This window comes from Eptesicus fuscus, chromosome 9 (genome assembly GCF_027574615.1).
Source record: "Eptesicus fuscus isolate TK198812 chromosome 9, DD_ASM_mEF_20220401, whole genome shotgun sequence".
Lineage (NCBI taxonomy): Eukaryota > Metazoa > Chordata > Mammalia > Chiroptera > Vespertilionidae > Eptesicus > Eptesicus fuscus.
This window is the reverse complement of record NC_072481.1, coordinates 63612750-63635467: the sequence shown is the minus strand read 5'-3', so window position 1 is coordinate 63635467 and position 22718 is coordinate 63612750. Positions and strand designations below refer to the sequence as shown.

General features: G+C 36.6%; 1 protein-coding gene across 1 annotated transcript in view; it reads left to right on the top strand.

The window, feature by feature from the left end:
- Positions 1–22718, top strand: part of COL24A1 (collagen type XXIV alpha 1 chain) — a 318617-nt gene that overhangs the window by 86406 nt on the left and 209493 nt on the right. The window contains exons 13-17 of the mRNA XM_054721397.1: positions 12817–12870; positions 15197–15241; positions 22024–22077; positions 22155–22199; positions 22443–22496. Coding sequence (XP_054577372.1) covers positions 12817–12870; positions 15197–15241; positions 22024–22077; positions 22155–22199; positions 22443–22496 — 252 coding nt within the window. The remainder of the gene's footprint in view (positions 1–12816; positions 12871–15196; positions 15242–22023; positions 22078–22154; positions 22200–22442; positions 22497–22718) is intronic.

Genomic DNA, 22718 nt, shown 5'->3' with positions numbered 1-22718 from the left:
AGTATATCTTCATTATTTTTGTATTCTCCATTCTGTGCTTAAATTTTCCCCATTCTTTTATCAAAGTATGCTGTCAGTAGAACAAATTAAGTTATTTATGCCACTACATAAATTACTTCCAATGTTTAAAATATTACCTTACCTATTAGCAATTATATTTTAAACGTAGTTTAAGACAAATTAAGTAATCTGTAATGGTGAAATTTTAGAGATTGGTGAAAAAATATTTTCTCAGAGCTCTTCTGATATGTCAGTTCAGTAGCTCCCAACTTTACTAATGTCGCTGGTCTTATATAAATAGTAATTTTATCTTGGCAATATATAGGTAATATCTAGTTTGCTACTCCACAATGAACTATAAAATTATTTATGGAAATTTATAGATAACTTCTGGGTTTCTTACACCAGGGGGAATTATAAAATTATCCAACACATGCTATTTATTTCAAAAGGGTAGTTTAAGAAAAACTGGAAAATCAGTACTGGGTTCTTTGTTTGATTATACTCTTCTTTATATTACAAAATCTGTAAAATTTTACTGATTTAAAAATGTATGTTTTTGTAATAGATTTAGATCCTTAGAAAAATTATATTTGAAGAATACATGTATCCTATTTTTTCTAAATAGTGTTTATAATAGAAAATTTGTCTGATGCTGTAATATATCATGTATACTATATATATTTTTTCTTGTCTTTGCCACAAAATGATTTGGCCATGTTTATGAGGAAATTGCTGTGCTTAGAGTAAGATACAGTTACAGCCGCAAGGAAATTATGCCAAGGCTGACCTCACAGACTCTTCCAGAATATTAGCCTATGTGTAAGGCTCCCTTATGTCCTGTTCATTTTAAGTAAAATCATCTTCAGATAGCTTTGACATTATGTAAGGGAAAACATATTAGCATGGGGTATTATGCATCATGAGACACTTGTATTTGTCAGTTTAGGTGAATAAAATCCCATGAGAAGAATGGTCTCATTGCTGTTTAAGTAACAGTAAAAAGAAAATATCTTTTGATATGTCCATTCTCTATGATGTGGAAAATGTTAGTTATGTGGAATTCAAATATGGCCATTTTCTTTTGGTAATCTATTAAATCGTGTGTGCTATTTGTTGTTATCTGTAAAGTAGACATTCAAGTACAGAAGCAGAACTAAAGGATTCCAGGCCTCCATAAAAACAGTGACAGAAATGCATATTGCAGTAACCTAGAAAGGTCGAAATATGAAAGTGCCTTTATCTAAGACACTTTTTGCTATACAAATGTCAGACTGTTACTTCCAGTTTTCTGCTATTTCAGAACTATATATAACTGTGGGCTGATGCTGCATTAGGCTACTCCTGCTCTGTGGATCCTACATTATTTAATTTCCTATCATTAGTATGAATATTATGAAAAGATGTATTTTATTTTCAGTATTACTCCCCTTTAACTGAATTAGTCTTTTTGTATTTCAAATGAGCTTGTTTCCTCAAATTTTAGGTAGCTAGAATTATTAGTCTTATGAACATAGAATATTATGATTCAATTTTAAGTAATTATTGTTACATAATTTATAGAATAACTGTAGCTCTTTATAGATAACTTTTTAAGCCCTTTATAGATAACTTTTTAACATTTTACATTTAGATTTTTAAAGTTTCTGAAATTAAGGCCAGAAACTGATAAAATAGATTACTTCCCTTTCTGTATTATGTGTAGTATGGAACACTCTGACAGTCAATATAGTGAAGGTAATGGGCATAGAAAACTTTGCAGTCCAAGTTCAGGTCTTTCTAAATTTAATCAAAGTGAGTTATTTTGGAATGCTGAGTTGGTTTCTAATTTGTGTACTAAAGATCTATGTTTGATATTAATAATTTACAAAATATTTAAATGTATACATATTGATATTATGTTATATATAGCATAATCATAGAGGAGAGGTGAAAATCCTGTTTATAGCTGTTCAAGAGTTAGTAATATTGCTAAGCTTAGGTTTTGAAAGATGTTGCTATAAATCATATAGTCATATAGCTGGCCAAATGGTCACTTATTTTCCTGAGTAAACATTAAGCATGGAATTAAGTAGTTGTGAGCCAACTTCCTAGTGATGTCTGTATTTTTTAAAATAAAATTATAGGTTCACAAGTAAGAGATATCTTCTCTTAGACAGTAGAAATATTATATGAATGCTATTGAAAATGGATACATTATAAATAACATATGATTTTGGTTATTCAAGAGTTATTTATTATTTAACCTCATACTGGTATTTTTAAATTTAATGTTTGTGTTAAAAGTTGTTTCACATTAAATCTTACTTCCCAGAAAACTCTTTTTCCCCCCAAATAAAACATTGTGCTTACTCAGTGTTTAGGAATCGAGTTGATATTTGTAACAAAATCTGTTTTTGTTTTCAACAGGAAGAGTAGGAAAACTGGCTTTGTTAGGAATTTGGTTTATTTTAGGATGAAAGAGTATATAAAAATAATTATATTAACAAATTCATTTGTTCCTTGATCTTAGATTGTTGGTATTTGAGAATTTTTTCTTGCTTGTATTATAAGCTATTTATGATTTCAAGATCTTAGTATAAAGTACTTACTAATCACTATAATTATGTTTAAAACCTCATGTAATCAATTACATGTTAGTCAATAATGTGTACTCATGCTTTTGGATATAAGATACAGTTCTTATCTCTTCCTCTCCTCCCCTCATACATGCCCTACATTGGATCAAAATCTTTTTTTTTTAAATATATTTTTTATTGATTTTTTTACGGAGAGGAAGGGAGAGGGAGAGAGAGTTAGAAACATCAATGAGAGAGAAACATCGATCAGCTGCCTCCTGCACACCCCCCACTGGGGATGTGCCTGCAACCAAGGTACATGCCCTTGACCGAAATTGAACCTGGGACCTCCGAATCCGCAGGCCGATGCTCTATCCACTGAGCCAAACTGGTTAGGGCTGGATCAAAATCTTTATGGTCAGTTAATACTAGAGGACAGCCATAGGGTTCTAGATGCATTCAGTAGAACCAGCCTTTGAAGATGAGGAAGCCCAGGACACTGCTAATTCATTCTTTTCACTGTCTGTGAAAAGAACTCAAATCCTTTCTCCAGAGATCTATCTAAATATGGTGGTAGACAATCTATTTTGGTCAGACCTCTTTTATTTATTTTTTAATCTTCACCGGAGGACATGCTGCTTTTTTTTTTTTTAATTGAGTTTAGGAAGAGGCGAAGGGAGAGGGAGAGAGAAACATTAATGTGATAGTGAAACATCCATCGGTTGCCACTCGTACTCCCACTCCTGGGGATTGAACCTGAAACCTGGGTATGTGCCCTGACTGGGAATCGAACCCATGACCTTTCTGTGTACGGGACGATGCTCCAACAAACAGCCACACTGACACTGGCCAGGGCTGGTCAGAACCTTTTAAACACCATAGAACTACTATTCTATTTTACATGCTTTGTTGTCTTTATTTGAGAAGCTTCTTGGAACATATCTGATATGAGTCAGTTTCCTTAAAAGCATAAAACCATCCACTCATTTATAATAAAAAAGAAGAATGCTACTTTTAAAAAACAGGGGAAGAACAGAAAGAAGATTTATATGTATTTGTTCACTTCAGATTTTATATATATTACATAATTCCAAGTCGCTTCCTTTCTAATGCAAAGTTTTTAAACTATATCCTGTAGTGCCACAGTCAGGATTTCTACAGTTGCTTTGAAAGAGAGCATTTTACAGGACTCCCAGATTGATTGAGTCAGTACTCTCTCATAGTAAGTTGGCTATGCATATTTGTACAGTTCCATAGACCTAAAATACATGCCAGAACTGACTTGCCTGGATTGAAGATAAACATGAAATTAGAGATTGGGAGTTTTACTCTAAACAACTCTCAAACTGTTGTCAAAATATAGAGGTTTTAGCCATGGCTGGATTGGCTCAATGAATAGAGCGTCGGCCTGCAGACTGAAGGGTCCCGGGTTTGATTCTGGTCAAGGGTACATGCCTGGGTTGTGGGCTCAATACCCAGTAGGGGGCATGCAGGAGGCAGCTGATCAATGATTCTCATCATTGATGTCTCTCTCTCTCTCTCTCTCTCTCTCTCTCTCTCTCTCTCTCTCTCTCTCTCTCCCCCCTTCCTCTCTGAAATCAATAAAAATATATAGAGAGGTTTTCTCCCCCCACCCCCCCTCTCTGGAAGAAGGTGTGGGGGCCTGGGTAGAGGTGGGCAAAGGGGAGGAAAGTGGGGACATCTGTAATAGTGTCAACAATAAAAACGAAGTTAAAATAAATATTTTGTAACAGAAAAATCAGGAGTTTTTCCTATAACCTGATAGGAATAGATTATTTTTAAAAATCATATTACAGCCGAGGCCGGTTTGGCTCAGTGGATGGAGCGTCGGCCTGCGGACTCAAGGGTCCCGGGTTCGATTCTGGTCAAGGGCATGTACCTTGGTTGTGGGCACATCCCCAGTGGGGGGTGTGCAAGAGGCAGCTGATCGATGTTTCTCTCTCATCGATGTTTCTAACTCTCTATCCCTCTCTCTTCCTCTCTGTAAAAAAAATCAATAAAATATATTTTTAAAAAATCATATTACATTTAAAGTTTGACAAAGAGAACAAGTGTACTCCGTTTCCTTCCTATGAAAATCAAAATATCACAGCCTTGCAAGAGTGGAGGCATTGTAACACTCAACTGTGTTCTAATTCTAGAAAGGAGTGTCTCCTCTTCTTTTCTTACATATCCTTCTGTTACAAGACTCTATTTAAAGGAAACTGTATTTTGGCTTCTAACTCTAGTGTTAGAATTTCAGGATATAAAATCCTTCTGTTAGACATCTGTTATTAGTTTCTATCTTTAGCTCAAGAGCATCTTAAATTTGTATTGCACAGTAGTATTTCATATACATACATTTCATGGAAACTTTGGAGACGGTGTTTTCTTTTGCCTAAGAAAAGGTTGCATTTAATTCTATCATAAAGTACTACTGTTGCTAGAGCATTAGGAAAACTCATTAATTTTTAAATGATTCTGCCTCTTTCAGGAAAAATGTATTTTTCTGGATTCTGTTTTATTGGGTATAGTTCATAGTAACTATATTTGGCTAACTATAGCTTACCAAGAGCCCAAGACATTGAATTAAACCTACTTTCAAGTTTGGGACAGGTACTGCTTAGAAGAATACTCAATGATGTACAGTTGTTATTTTGGGGGAAGGCTAGGCAGAGCTAGTTTTCATAGTTCTGCCAACAAGTGGAAATTCAGCCAGGCAGTTATTTTCAGGGCAGATACATTAAGAAAAAAACGTGGAGAATCTTGTAGGTTATCAAAACCAGGAATGTGAGAGTGTGAGTACAAATATGGCAGTGAGATTTGGCTTGTCTTTAGGGACTGAATTCTCTGTGTGGAAAAATGGCAAGAATAAGGTGAGGGCCCTAGTGATTGAGGGATAGGACATGATACTGTGTACCAAACCTGGTTCTTGCACACAAGAATAAGTGAGACTCCAATTCCTAGAGTTGTTTAGAGTAAAACTCCCAATCTCCAATTTCATGTTGGTACACGGTTGTAACCAATCTTTAAGAATAAGGCAGGGTCTTGACTCTGAGAAATGAGGTCCAAATCAAAGCTAGGTTAGCAATAAGCCTGACTTGATGCTAAGTGTCTGAGAATTGGACTAGAATTTTTTACATTCTTACCTAAGTTTAAAATTAGTCCCAACTATCAGGACATGGTTGGCCCTTGAAGTGCAGATCAAATTGTCCTACCTGTGAGGAAAAGAAGGGGGCAGAAACTGGATCATAGCAGAGTACTCCACACTGGAGCCTTTTCCTACAGTAATTGTGTTTCCCTTTGAAGGATTTTAAAACACCAGGCTTTCTTGGTAATATGTATTCATATGTAGAACATGTAGAATTCACTTCTAGGGTTTTTTTGTGTGTGTTTTTGTTTGTTTGTTTGTTTTTAGTATTTCTAATCCTAGATAAGTTAGTGTGATCATCTCTTTTCATTGCCTAGTCTTGGAAAAAAGTTGAATTTCTGTTTTTATTGCTGATGCCTATTTAGTGTATATTCCTCTTATGATTATTTTTATCTATCTCTATTTTAGATCAAACATGTTTCTAAATCTTCATTCTTTAGAAAGAGCAAAATATGTTCATAGTTAACAAAAAACGTTTGCATTGCTTTTATGTTTTTAAATTTTACAAATCTGGGCATGAATATTTTATGACTATCTTGGTCCTCATATTTCTCTAAATATTTTATATGTTGTATTTGTTTCTGATTTCTATGTAGAAGTTGGAAAATAATCCTTTTACTAGACTTCCTAAGCAATAAGTTTCCCAGTGTTTCAAGATATTTACTTATACTACTGAGTGTAGTATCTATGTGTGTTCTAAAATATTAACACACATAATTTCAGACATATGAAGTCTGGAATACTTCTCTTGTGGTTTAGTGTTTGAAAACGATCATTTTTGGTAATAGCACCATTGTTAGACCCAGACAAAGAGAGAAATTTGATCTGGGATCTGCACTTTTGAAGGCCCTGAACATCATGAACAAATAAATGTATTTACTAGTAAGAGTACCCTTGTTCCTCAGGATCCAGCACATATCATTGGCAAAGTAACCTTAGACATCTATTTGTGTTACTATGTGCTAGTTATCTATTTCTGTGTAACAGAATACCTGTTAGTGGTTTAAAACAGCAATAAATATATATTATTTCTCAGAGTTTCTGTGAGTCAAGAATTTGGGAGTGGCTTATTCAGGTGGGTCTAGTTTAGGGTTTCCCATGAGGTTATAGTTGAGATTTTGGGCAGGACTATAGTCATCTGAAGGCTTGACTGGGGCTAGGGGATCCACTCTGAAGGTGGCTCACTTACTGGCTGGCCATTTTGGTGCAAGTTGGTGGGAGGATCACTTCCTCCTCTTGGGGAACTCTCCACATGCCAACTTGAGTGTCTTCATGACCAGAGTATGTGGTCTATGAGGGCAAGGTGAACTAGCCTTAGAAGCTGCACGCTATCACTTCTGTATTAAGTTGGTCACATAGACTAGCCATGATTCAAATGGGAGGGTACTACACAAGGACATTAATATCAGGAAGTGAGAATCATGGAGGGATTCATCTTTGAGGCTGGCCACTATAGATTAATAATATTCAGGCCTCAGAGAAATTGTTCTCCACATCTCTTGCTTATAACCTCAGTTCTGAATGCCATGGAGGTCTGTAGATGGTACTATTGCCATCAGTAGAGACAGAAACTCTCAAGATAGTGGTATGGATTGGAGCAGGCAGTAACAGATAAATTAATTAAGTTATCTAATTCTCCTTTCATTGCAATAGTCTCATATAATGAAGTACTATTTCCTGGTAATGCAAAGGTTCTATTTTCGTGCTTTGTGTTCTCATGTACAGTTTCAAAGGTAATAGAATTAGTGCAATATTTTCAACAACTGCACTCAGAGACTGAGAACATTGTGCATTTTTAACAACTCATATTACTCTTAAAGTTGCATTTCATAGGTATAGACACAAAACTCAAGAAGCATGACAAAAATTCTTTACATTGGCAACTAAGTAGATAAGAAATACTAGAATTATTGTTTTAAATATAGATGTTTAATTAAATTAAATTTAAAAGTTTAAAAAGTAAATATAAAAATTCAGTTTAACTAATATTAATATTCATTAATTATAATTTGAAACAAAAAGTAAAAATCAGCAAAAATATTCAGAGGTGATTCACTTAAATTTTACAAATCTGGAACTAAATGTCAGTAGTCTTACATTAAGCATCACCTCATAGTAAAAGTTGCATGTAGGACTTTAGACTTTCTCTATTTAAAGATTTAATTACTGATTATATTAGTTTTCTACCTATCGCTGCATAAAAATACCACAACATCAGCGGCTTAAAACAACATGCATTTATTACCTCCCAGATTTCATGGGTCAGCAGTCCAGGTACTACTTAACTGGTCTTTCTGCTCAGGGTCATAAGTCTCCACTCAAGGTGTCAACTGGCTGCATTATCATCTGGAGGCTTGACTGGGAAATAATTCACTTCCAAGCCCATTCAGGTTGTGAGAAGAAATCATTTGCTGAAGGTCATAGAAAGGTTGTAGAACTGAGGGTCCTGGCTTTTTGCTGGCTCTTGGCTCTAAGACAACTTCAGTTCTTTTGGACTGTCCACAATGCCCAGAGGTCACCCACAGTTCCCTGCCATGTGGGTACTTATATTATCAGGCTCACAAGGGAAGTCACTAGCTCCAGGCTGCTAAGATGTAGTCTTATATGTTATAACACAATCACATCAGTTACTTCCTATATCACCTTTGCTATATTCTGCTATATTTGTTAGGAGAAGCAAGTCATAGTCTCACCCACACTCAAAGGAAGGATATCATACAAAAGTGTGAACACCAGAGAGTGGAAATCATTAGAAGGTCACCTTAAAGTCTGTCCACTATACTGATCAAACAGTGGAAATGAGTGAGAGAATTATTCACAACTTGAAGAGATCAAATGAAATCCCTGAAATGTCATCTATATATATAAAAGCCTAAGTGACCATCTGGCCGTCCAACCGGTAACTATGATGTGCAATGATCACCAGGGGGCAGATGCTAAATGCAGGAGCTGCTGAGCTGCAGTGACTTGGCAGCTGTGGTTCTCTGGTGATGCACCCAGAACCAGAGAGGAGGATGCCTGATTCCAGGGTGCATTACCCGAGAACCACATTCTTGCAATCCAGGACCCCTCAGGGGATGTTGGAGAGCCAGTTTTGGCCTGATCCCCGCAGGCCAGGCCAAGGCCAAGTATTCTTTATAAAATAACATTTTCTAATTGATCCAAACAATGAGAATGTGTAAATAGGATTATGGATAGCACAGAAGCAATAATGCAACTCTGGCATGTCATTAGAAGATATTACCTTTGTGAAATTGGCAAATTGGGCAAGAAAGGTAAAAACTCGAGCTTTCCTATGGAAGATACTCCTGAAAATGACCATTACATCTTGGTAGTCTGAGGATATTTCTAGGAGAGCAGAGTTTGATTTCAGTTAATGGCTATAGTTTTCAGTAGATAAATATGAGAGGAAACTTAGTGTTTTATTTTGTAACACATTCTTTCAAGTGGAGAAATAAATTGTATAAATTGTCCTTTGTGTTCTAAGTTCAAAGACAAAGTGTTTTGTCATTATTCCATATTTCACAACCAATATTTAAGATCATTTTTTGGCAATATATGGCTGCAAATGTTAAGTTTCATTATTAAAGGAATATAGAACCTCCCCTGCATTAGAAAACAAAATATCATGTATGTAGTTACCAGAATTGAAATAACAACTGAATAAACAGTGAATAAGCAGTAACATTTTCAATAGTATAAAATGTTGGCTATATGTTCAATATGTACCCAAATATGATTTTTGTGACATTAACTGTACTATGTTTCATAAAGCAAGAAAATATGTCTAGATTTAGTAGAAAGTATTTTAAAAATTGATGATACAATTGTAGAAATAATTGTTCTTTGTGTTCTAAGTTCAAAGACAAAGTGTTTTTGTCATTATTGTTCCATATTTCATAACCAATCTTTAAGGTCAACATGTAAGGAAGATAAAAATAATAAAACAAATGATCTCTATCTAGAATAGGAAATTAAAAATGAAATGAAATGCTTAATGGGTAATAAAGTGAGAGGAGAAATAATACATAAAACTTTGAAAAGTAGATATTATCCAGTTCAACTAAATTGTTTCAGGGGCAAAGTCAAGTTGAACTATGTATTTATTATAAATACCAGAGGCCCAGTGCACAAATTCATGCACAGGTGGGGTCCCTCAGCCTGGCGGGCGATCGGGGCCAACGGGGGAGGGGGCGACCGGCCAGGGAGGGGAAGGGGCTGCGGCAGGTTGGCTGGCCATGGGAGGTTGGCTGTGGGAGCACACTGACCACCAGGGGGCAGCTCCTCCCGTTGTTTGGTCGTTCAGTCGTTCAGTTGCTTAGGCTTTTATATATATAGATTGTTGAACTACCAGAAGAACAAGAAATTGAAATTAATATATAATTGTTTTTATGCTGGTTCTAGAAAGTAAAGATTTTATGGTAAGTGAAGAACTAATCACAGTTATCTCCCCTCTTTCTTCTCCCTCTCCTGTGGGTGGGGGTGGGGTGAGGGAGAAATCAGAGTTTTGTGCGAAGATGAACTGGAGAACAGCTCTTCTCTCTAGATGAGGATGGGGACTAATCAGTCCCAGATAGTGATACATCCTCTAGGCAGTCCTGAGTGAGTCCCCAAAGATGTTTTTAGCAATCTGACTACTTTTTTAGATTAATTGTTTCTTCATTTCTTTTTTTTTAAAATATATTTTTTATTGATTTTTTTTCAGAGAAGAAGGGAGAGGGTTAGAGAGTTAGAAACATCGATGAGAGAGAAACATTGATCAGTTGCCTCCTGCACACCCCGTAGTGGGGATGTGCCCACAACCAAGGTACATGCCCTTGACCGGAATCGAACCTGGGACCCTTCAGTTTGCAGGCTGATGCTCTATCCACTGAGCGAAACTGGTCAGGGCTCTTCATTTCTTAAGAAGATGTTTCCTGAGATAGAATCCACATATCATAAAATTCACTCCTTTAAAGTGTACAATTCAGTGGTTATTAGTAGATTCAGAGAGTTGTGCAGCCATCACATTAATTTTAGAACATTTCCATCACCTCAGAAAAAAGCCCTGCACTGATCTATTAGCACTCAGTTCCCAATTCTCCCCCACACCAGCAGCCCTAGACAACCAGTAATCTGTTTTCTATCTCTATTGATTTGCCTATTATGGACATTTCACATTAATGAAATTATGCAATATGTCCCTTCTTTATTATTTCACTGAGGTTTCTGGAAAACCTACTTATGATCTATCTAAAAAGTCAATCATCTCTTTCGTTTCAGATTTTATTGCAGTATTTTCCCTCTACTTTTTCCATTACCTGTGCATCATAAATACTTTCAAATACCCATGTTAGCTCATACTGAATAGAATGATATGTTGCAGATTTGTGAGCTTGTTGACAACAGAATTTGATTTCCAAGGACAATGAAAACAAAATGCCTGCCTGAACTTCAACTGACTTTGAAGAGAGTATGGCTACAATATGTTTGACTACACAGATGGTTTTTCCATTATCCTCTAGTTACAGAATAAGAGAAACTGCTTCTAGTTAACTATGTCTTAGAAATAGCATACACTTTCCATTGTGAAACCATCTTTTTATTTATTGATTGATTTTTTTATTGATTTCATAGAGGAAGGGAGAGGGAGAGATATATAGAAACATCAATGATGAGAGAGAATCATTGATTGGCTGCCTCCTGCTCACCCCACACTGGAGAATAAGCCCACAACCCTGGCATATGTCCTAACCTGGAATCGAACTGTGACCTCCTGATTCATAGGTTGATGCGCAACCACTGAGCCACGCCAGCTGGGTTAATCCATCTTTTGTACTAGTGAGCCAGTGACTTTTGTTAGTCTGTTAAACATATAATAATTAATACTGGGTTGCCTAAAGAGATTATAAGAATCTAAAATTTAGTTTATTTTTTGTTTGTCTTATACATTTTTAATATATTTTATTGATTTTTTACAGAGAGGAAGGGAGAGGGATAGAGAGCTAGAAACATCGATGAGAGAGAAACATCGACCAGCTGCCTCCTGCACACCCCCTACCGGGGATGGGCCCGCAACCGAGGTACATGCCCTTGACCGGAATCGAACCTGGGACCCTTCAGTCCACAGGCCGACGCTCTATACACTGAGCCAAACCGGTTTCGGCTGTCTTATACATTTTTAAAAATAAAAATTATTAAAGTGTTTATAATAAATCTTATAAATCATTTTGTAAAGTAGCCTTTTCAATCCAGTGGTAAATCCTTAGAGAAAAACTACAGTGTATAAAATAAGAGTAACTGAGTTATGTTATAGTAGAATTTGTAATGAGTAGAGTTTTAGTCTTTATAGTTTCACAATGTAGATTCTCAGTAGGCATCCGGGAAGCTTAATTGTCAGGGGCACCACATTTTGTCTCTGCGGTATTGATGTGCATGATGCCTCTCCCCAGTGAAACTGCACTTCGTTGGCTTTTTACTTGTTGCATCGCATCTTATGTTGGGAGTTAAAGGAGTCAGTGTGGCAGAGCAGAAAGAGAGCAGGCTCTGCAGTCAGACTGACTCCACGCAGTTCTCAGTCTAGAGGCTGCAGGTGACTTCACCTCTCTGTGCTTTGATTTCCTCAACTGCCAAGTGAAAATATTAGTACTCATTGATTCAACCTGTTGTGAAGATGAAACGAAGTCATCTATATCCAATAATGTGAATAAGGCCCTTAACACATGGCAAGTGTGCTCAGCACATGCTTAGTAATAGCCATTTTGTTCTCCGTGGTGTGGGTATAGAAACTGCATGAAATAGCAGACATCGTGGATTTTTCAGTTAGAAATCTTGGTTATGTTTCCTCTCATTCAATGATTCTTTATATAATAATGAACAAATTTCTGTTTTCTCCAACTTAGCTTTCTGTATAGGTTATGGGGCGTGTAAAATAATTTTTATAGAATATGGGAATATTGTACTTAACCAAACCAATGAAGTGTTATGCAAAACAAATACACATTTTTGTTGAACTTCCATAAGGATTAGAAACTAAATATCTGTAAGTAAATTCCTTATCAGAAAGCTAAATTGAATTCTTTATCTATTTGGGGTTTAACAACATTTCTTTCTCTTTCCCTGGGCCAGGGTTTTCCAGGTGACTTCGGAGAGAGAGGCCCCGCTGGTCCTGATGGTAGTCCTGTGAGTACACTGTGATGGCCTAGCTTTGCAACCTAACAGCACGCAGACTGCACAGCAACTGTGCTTTCCCTCCTCAGCACCACATTCATGAATAAGCACTGTTGGTCAGACAGTTTCGATACCGCTGTGCACATTCCAGTTTGTAATTTTACAACATGGGCAAATAAGGAAAAACTTTTAATGAATAAACTGTATCTTGAGAAACGATCATTGAAATTATTTTGACCACGTTAAATGTTATTGCTCAAGTAAGATATTTGAAACATATGATCACAATATTGACTTGCGTACGTGTGGGAGAAAGGAGCCTTGCTAGTACATGAAACTATAAACAAGCTGCAGGTGAAATTTGTGCTTTTAGGGATTGCTCTTTTATACTCAAATGTGTCACTGATTAACCTTTTGAGTATTTTATGGAGAAGTCTTCTCTGAAACCCAGATTAGGGAATCACCATTCTAAAATGTGTTATCAAAGAATGATGATGGATTACTACTTTTTTGACACTAGGTAGAAATACTTGCACTTTTTGCTCTCAAAAAGCATCCAATAACTATCTCCCAATTTATGCCATGCACACATTTTTTTCCATAAAAGTTTAAGGTGAAATTAGAATCGACCATAAAATCCTTAAAGCCTAAATTAGGCATAGTTTCTATATTTAGACATAGATAAATTACTAACATTTATGCTTGAAATGAAGTATTTGAAAATAGTTTCTTTTTTATTTCTTTTTATAAAGTATAGCTATATTAGCTTATTTAGTGAATTTAGTCAAAGTTTTATTTGTTATAATGGTGTCTTAAGTAGAGTGTTTACTATCTTTCTCTTGTCCATGATTCTGGGGAGCTTCCCATTTCAAGCTAATAAAGTAAGCATTATTTACTTTTTTCTTGAATATCATTTATGTTCAATCATGCACCACTTAATGACAGGGATGTGTTTTGATATATGCATCGTTAGGTGATTTCATCATTGTGTGAACATCTTAGATGGCACTTATACAAACCTAAACGGTACAGTCTACTACACACTGAGACTATGTAGTGTACCACTGATGGTATGTGTGGTTCGTTGTTACTGGAACGCCATTATGAGGCACATGACTATATTTGCATAACTAGTGTGCAAGTACACTAGTATAAATCTTATTTAATATTTTGTCAGTAAAATGTACATAAAATTTCTTAGTGTTGGACTCCTACAATATTTAAAACTTTTCTTTTTGAAATATGTTCTTTGTTTAAAATATAATGCTTCTTGAGGAACAGTTGAGTCTTTAAAGATCTTTAAAATGCAAGAATAAACTGGATATTTTCAGTTTATTAGTTTATAATTCTCTATAGTTTATACTATGCTGTTGTTTAAAAACAATCTGAAAGTAATACAGATGTCCCATTTTCCCCATTGAGTCTTTCCAGCCCACCCTTCAACAATAAAGATAAATTTAAAAAATAATTAAAAAACCAAAAACCAAAAAAACAAATAAAGTTCAACATCAATTTGTAGGTAAAAAAAAAAAAAATTGGAATGCAAAAGAATGAAGGACTCTCCTTGAACCTTGTACCATATAAATAATGTACCACTGCCATAGAGTGGATCAAAAATTATCATAAAGACTGAAATGTGAATTCAAAAGACCATCACAAAGACCCATTACAAATCAACTTGAAACCTTACTGTTGAGAATTTAAAATCGCATTTGAATAATTTAAATATTCCTATTTAAATATTTGTACATGAAGCTTGTTTATAGCTTCATGTACAAATATTCCTATTATATAATGAGAAAACTCATATCTAGAAAATTTAAATAATGTACTTCAAAAGAGTTGATAGTGTTTTTTTCTTTTTTCATTTATTTAATTTATTTTTTTCCTTATTGATTAAGATATTACATATGTGTCCTTATCCCCCCATTGCACCCCCCCAACCCCGAGTTGATAGTATTTTAAATCATCTGAAAAGGTTCTTCTAACACTATATACTGACCAATATATAGGTTAGTTATATCTATAATGCTGATTAATAATGGGATTTATTTCCTTTATTAGATATATGGGAGACAAAGAGAAATCTATATCCTAGGCTGATGGTAGTCCTAGCAGCCAAAGGCATGGAGCCAGAGCACTTTTGAATAAAATGAACTGCCACCAGAGATTTGTATTTCTTAGGAGGATGCATAAGAGTAGGGAAGTTTTCAAAGTTAGCTGCAGAAGTTAAAAATTGGTATAATTTTTTTCCAATAAATTTTTGTCTTCACCTTTAGAAATATGCTTAATATTTTGGAATCTTATTTAACCAGTTATGCGCATTTCTTTTACTTAGGGACTTGTAGGTAACATTGGTCCTCCTGGATTTCCTGGGCTTAGAGTGAGTATCAAATATCATCCTTCTCATAAAATATTTTCTTGTGTATTTATGTGTGTTATCCACCTTGTTCACATGTAATTTTCTAATGTAAATTAGACCAATAGTATGAATAAAAATATTAATTATACTTTATGATAAGCTGAAATAAATTTCTACAGATATATGTGTACATATGTATTTATGTCTGTCATTAAATGTTACTTAATCTAGAACCTGTCTCTTTAAAAGTATAAGACATAGAACAGCCATTTCTTTCCTTTGAGAGAGTCTTTCTGATCATCTAGTCTGGATAGATGCATATAGTTCTGAGCAAAAAGACATGGTAATTGTAGACTTTATTTATGGAATAAAGTTGAATAAATGCTTAGGAAAACTATCCTGAACAAAAGGTAGGAGCTGGATTTCACCAATGCCATTAAACATTTTAATATCAAGTGTATTTATTATACTAAAAGTATACACTGAGTGGCCAGATTATTATGATCTCTGAATGCATAATAATCTGGCCACTCAGCTGTGTGTGTGTGTGTGTATGTGTGTGTGTGTGTGTGTGTGTGTGTGTGTATACAGATATTAGAGGCCCGGTGCATGAATTCATGCATGGGTGGGGTTCAGCCAGCCTGGCCAAGGGGGAGGGGACATGGGCGGTTGGCCCGCCTGCCTGCTGGTCGAACTCATGGTTGAGGGGACAATTTGCATATTAGCCTTTTATTATATAGGATATACACTGAGTGGCCAGATTATTATGCGTTCAGAGATCATAATAATCTGGCCAACTCAGTGTAAGTGGTATATTGTTTGTCCAATTAATCAGATTTTATACAGTGACTTGAACTCTGAGTTTCATGGGGGTATCTGATGTATGCAAAGCACAGTTTAGTATAAGCTGTTCTGCGGAGACCAAAGCAATGTAGTCCAGATATGTAGCTTTCTGATAATTTTAGATTATTCATTAGAATAAATAGACAACTATTTATAAATATCTTCATAAATATATTTCTCCCAGCCAAGCTAATGGTTAATGACAGTGTTATGAATTGCAGATATTACATATATCTTACCTTATAATAGACAAATATGCAAATTGACCGTACCTTCGCTACGCCCAAGCCACGCCCACCAACCAAGCCACGCCCACCAGGAAACCGTTGCAGGGACCCGGCTGTGGTTCGGCGGAGCCCAAGGTCCGGAAAGCCGCCCGGGGCTTTCCGGGCCTTGGGCGCCAGCTGGGTGCCTGCTCCAATCACAGGGACCCGGCTGGGGTGCGGCGGAGCCCAAGGTCCAGAAAGGTGCCAGGGGCTTTCCGGGCCTTGGGCTCCAGCCGGGTGCCTGCTCCGATCGCAGGAGCGAGCCGACCTGGGGGGTCGGCTCGCTCCTGCGATCGGGTCGCAGGGACGCGGCTGGGGTGGGGTGCGGCCTTGGGTGCCAGCCGGGTGCCTGCGATCGGGTCGCAGGGACCCGGCTGGGGTGCGGCGGAGCCCAAGGCCCGGAAAGCCGCCCGGGGCTTTCCCGGCCTTGGGCGCCAGCCGGGTGCCTGCTCCGATCGCAGGGACCCGGCTGGGGTGCGGCGGAGCCCAAGGCCCGGAAAGCTGCCCGGGGCTTTCCGGGCCTTGGGCGCCAGCCGGGTGCCCGCTCCGATCGCAGGAGCGAGCCGACCTGGGTGGTCGGCTCGCTCCTGCAATGGGGTTGCAGGGACACTGGGTACAGCTCAGCCCAAGGCCACCGCCCAGGGCCAAGCCGGGACCCTGAAAGAAGGTAGAAGGCGGTGGCCACAGCCAAGGCCTGGGTCCCTGGTGCCGGCAGAAAACTGGTGCAGGCAGCCAGGTGAATGAAGGTCTATTGCACGAATCTTCGTGCAAACGGGCTACTAGTATATATATATATATATATATATATATATATATATATATATATATGTGTGTGTATGTGTGTATATAGATATATATATTTAGAACTATATGCTTTAACATTCAATTGAGCTAAAAGCAAAACTGACATACTTTATGAAAATAAGGAGCCTAATGAAAATAGAATCTTAAAAGTAAACTATTTATATCCATATAAACATAGGCCATGACCATGGGCAGAGATAAGATTTTCCTTAAAAATCAATTTAGGACTTACTCTAACACATGAAGTAGATAATTAAGACTCCGGAGTTCTATGCCATAAATTATATCTATAATATTTTTAGTTTGAACTTGAACACTGGTCTTATGACTCCAATTTAATGGGTGTTTTTTTTCCCACCTTCACTACTCCAAAGCAGAAGGTAACAACTTGGCCAAAGGAATATCAGGAGTTCAGATATTGGAACTATGGTAACAATCAACATAACAAGTTTGAACTTGCCATTTTGGATGGTGAGAGTATAGAACTGAGAGTCAAATAACCTGAGAAAGTCTAAGACATTTAAACTGTTCTCTTCTATGATACTAATATAGTTTGAATAATAAAAATAGCAATAACAGCTCACCTTTATTTAGTATTTTCTATGTGTAATCCCATGAAAAATGTGTTATATCATTTAATTCTTAGAACAACCTAAGACCACTTAGCTTATAAGTGTTGAGCCCGGATTTGAAGCCATGTGATCTACATCTAGAGTCCAAAATTTACCCCTGGTGCTGCACCAACTTCTCAAAACTTGTATTGCCTTAAAATGTATACTACCTGTCACACCTGATTTTATTAGGCTTCATGAGAAGTTCTATGTAAAGGTGGAGCCCAAAGGACCTTTTCTTTTTCTTTTCTCAGAACTTAGAATCAGGTTAAACCTGTAGGTGGTAGTCAGTGGCCTTATCAATAGGAGAGAAAAGGAGCAGGGGAAGGGAGTTGGACTCCAAATACTGGTCATGCCTTCATTTAACCTGTTAACATTATGTTGGTTAGCTCAAAAGCTGCCGTTATTACTCTTAAGATTAAGACCAAAATTCTTAGCGTGGCCGAAGATGTCTAGACTTTGCGTCTTGTCTGCATCTTGAGAACAGTCTGTGCACTAACAAAGCTGTTCATTCCCAATTGTCATGCAGCCTGCCCACTAGATGGCCTTTACACTAGTTTGTCTACTTGAAACCCTCTACCTCTACTTTTCTTCCTAATGGTTAACTCATTCATCTTTCAGGTCCGGGATGGAGCACAGTGCTTGACACATAATAGTGCTCAGTAAAAATAACTGGATTTTCTGTTCTTTCTCTTTCTCCACTCACCCTTTGGTAAATTGGAGAGCTTCTACAGAAATTAAAATTGCTAATGACACTAACAATCCTATATAATAGAGAGCTAATATGCTAATTAGACTGAACAGCAGAACAACCGTCCGAACAACCTTCTGGACGAAGCCAGGACTGTGAGGGCAGCCGAGGCAGGCGGGGCTGTGAGGGCCAAGCTCCTTGCACGAATTTTGTGCATAGGGCCTCTAGTCACCTTTATAATCCTCATCTCTTCTACATTGCTATAGATGGTGTTGTGCACTTTGCAAAGTACTTTCTCATACATATTTATAAACTAGATAGAGCAGGTATTACTCCATCTTTTTTATGTTTATTACATTTTAAAATCAAAACAATATGAGTGAGCACCTACTACGTACAAAATGCTGAATAGATGCTAGGCCTAAAATATGAGCAAATTAATATTCCTGGTTTTGGGAACAATTACAATCTAATGGCGTAGAAATGAAAATGAGCAATATCATACAATGTGATTACTGCTATTATAGACTGAAATAAAGCCACTGAGAAAGGAGCAGTCTGTGTTATCTCAGAGATTCAGAGTTGGCTTCATAAAGGAGGCAACCATTTAAGCTGTGTCTATATGTGTTGTTTTTTTGCTCAGAACCATATAAGATTGTGCCTGATTTGGGCCGAGTAGAAAAGGGCTCTTGGAAGGAAGAACGCTGTTCAAATGCACAGAGAGGGGAGGAATGGAATGGTTGGGAGTGAAAAGTGGAGTAACAGGATTATAGCCTAGGAAGTATGGAGGGGTGTGAGCAGAATGGAGGGAAGTGACATTTTGAAAGGAAAAATGCAGAACTTTTGTATTCATAGTAAATAGTTTATCTGCTTGCCCAGAACAGCAGCCTCTGCTTTATCTCTCAGGTGTTCCCTCCCGGCAAGTATAGTTTCTGACAAGCGATGATATTGATTTTTCTAAATTATTTTTTCCATGTAGCTGGTTGTTATTGTCATTTGCTTTCTTAGTTAATGACAGTGATTATCTCCTGTGAGTGTTGGTGGGTATGGTGGACAAACCCAATGTGGAACTTGCAGTCTTCCCTGCAATGTGCTCACTCATATGAACTCTAATTGGCCAGTGGCTGCTGTTTGCATATAAAGAACCTATCCGTGGGTCTCTCTATTTTTTTTACTTAGTTTGACTAAAAATTTTCCTATTTATTTATCACTGTGTGGAGACTCTTCTACTTCTGTTGCTGTACCCCAGACACCCGTAGCTAAGCTCCCATGCATGGAATTAAGTAGTCTGTCTACTTCATCTTTTCATGGAAAAGAAGGGTGGTAGGGAGGGAGTGCTGCAGGACCTTAGTTTATCTTTGTGGAACTGAAAACTGCTCTTAACTTATCATGGATATCATTCAGAAGACTATAGTTTTTTAGGAGTAGGATTTTCCACAGAACTTGTGACATGCCACAGAATATTTTATGTTTCTTAGAAATTTCTATACTCATACCACTTTACTTTTTAATTTTCTATTTTACTAAGTCCATTATAATGTTTATGTTTTTGATATCTTCCAAAACTTACTATTATTTTGTGATTTTTTAGGGTCATTAAAAAGTTAAATAGGATATTATGCATATAATACATTTATATGAAGATGCCAGACTATTCAAAGGAATAAATTTATTGAAATAAAAGTTAAAAATATTATATTGTCTGTAGAAAAAACAATAGGACAACAAAGAATTATTTGTTTATAAGATATTTCTTTCCATACTTACACAAGTCTAAACAGAGATGTTTATTGACTTTTTAATACTATCATAAGTTTTAAATCTGTGAACTTTGAATAAACTAGCCTCTGTAGTTATAAGAATACTTTTTCCTATTGACAGAATTTGTCAATGGTATATTAATATTGCATATCTGTTTATTAAATTGGAAGGTATTACTCTTTACCTCTCACATTTCCATACATTTCAGGATTAAGCATGTTGGAAATAATTTATCTTAGTTATATTTTATAGATTTTAGGACTCACCCAAAAGTAAAGATGTCATATTTTCTATGCTGAAATTTGTATTACGTAAATGTAGACTACTAGAAATGCTCTATTATGTTGGGAGATACAGTTCTAGAAATTACTGTTTTTAATTTTATTTTTAAAGTTGATTACTTCCTCTAGTTTTCAGTCTATGCTTTATTTCAAAACTATTATGTTGGATCTTGGAGATAAAAAAAAAAGTGAGTAAAACACACTTCTTTTCTCCCAGAGTGCACAGATTAGGAAGACAAAAGAAAAAGTGCAGTGCAATGTACTCAGTAGTGTAGAAGAAGGGCATTCCAGTAGGAGTAACCATATCTTCAAAGGCTTGGAACATGTGATAAGAGAGAGCATTTCAGAGAATGGGAAAGAGTCCATTGTGGCTAGAATGTGGGATTTGGAGGAGGGGGAGGTAAAGGGGAAGCAGGGACAAATGGAAGGAGATGACACCGAAAGGGCTGGTAGAAGCCTCGTGAAACGCAGGTTCACAGGCAATGGCCACAGGCACTCATGGGAGAAGCAGAGCTAAGAACCATAATAAGAAACAAAAAGAGAAAAACACCATGAGAGGCAAACAGAAAGAATGAAGAAAAAGCAAAGACAATGGGGCAGTAAGCAAAAGGAGTCAGGGGGGGGGGAATTAAAAGATAGAAAAAGGCAGAGAGAAAAGAACACAACAGGAGGAAACCAAACAGGGACAAATGAGAGGCCGGGGTGGGGGAGTGGAGAGGGAGAAGGTGAGGAAGAGCAGTAAGGGTCCAGGATGCCATCCTAAGAAATTTGGATTATAACTAAAAGGGGAAACATTTTCAGGATTGTCACACAAATATACCTTTAAAAGTTTGTTAACATTTTGAAATCATAAAGGAGAGGTTAAACCAACTTCATCTTTCAGGATGGATGATGATATGGTAGCAGGCACAGAGAGGTGGTAAAAATGAAGGCACAGTGACACAAAAATTATATCTGATCCCCAAACTGTCAACAGATGTTCATCATTTTTTCAACTCTTGTTTTCCAATACCCTTATTGTTGCTATTGTCCTTTGTCTTCTAAGATACCATGTTGAAGAAGTTTTTCTAACTCTCTTGCTTGCAAGAGATGATAGTGGTCGTTACGTTTTTAAGGAATCTTGCATTGGAACATTAAACTAAGAACCTTGACATTGATGACTATATCTTATTCATATTATGCTCACAAATGTTAAATGATAAATGAATGAGCTAAGCACAGAAGAATAAAGATGTTATCTAGTTGGAAAAAAATATTTCAAGCTGAATGTCATGGACATTAAGTATTATAGGAACTCAAGGAAGAGAAGGATCCTTGTGAATTAGACCACTCTGAGAAGGCTTCAGGAAATAGGATGGACTTGACTAAAGTTTGGAAGATGGATATAACTTTTAAATATGGAGAGAGCAAGAGGTTGTTGAAGAAGAGTGCACATGTGCTTAGTGAGATAAACTGTTCTTGGTTAATCAATTAATTGATTTTACCATATTCTCTTTCTAATCTAAGTAGATATTTAATGATACCTTTCTTTGTTATTGCTTTTCAGGGCAGTGTTGGCCTAGTGGGGCCAATTGGACCTTCTGGAATTCCTGGCCCAAAGGTATGGTTCTATTTGCCTAATGGATATTTACCTTTAATGTCTCTATGATGTCACAAAATATCACTTTCATTTTTTAGGGTCTTTCAGGGAATAAGGGCGTTCCTGGAATCAAAGGTGATAAGGTGATTTAAATATTTACATTATCATAGAGATAATTTCTTATCACATACCTTTTTTTCTTTTGAGCCGACACAACTTATAAAATATTTTATTTTAATATATGGGCTCTAATCTGTACTATCAATTATATAATTTTTCTCAGAAGTAGGAACATTGAGAAATTATTTTTTGTAATTAATATTTTCTTCCTTATAATATTGCCATGTTTGCAAAGCTTAATTGTCTCTGTGAAATGTGCTCTCCAGGGGGAACAAGGCGTGGCAGGGGAGCCCGGAGAGCCAGGGTATCCTGGAGACAAGGTAACTGGTTTTTCCCATTAGTTTTAAGCCAGTGAAAAAGTACAAGCTCTTTAAAAAGAGTGTTCATTATTTGAACCAGGTATTTTTTGTTAGGATATGGTATCAATCTGTTTTTACATGTCTTGTTTGCAATAGTTTGCTCACTTTTAGAATACTTGCATGAATTCTTTTTGGTAGTTTATAAATACAATCATGTGCTGCTTAATGACAGGGATACATTCT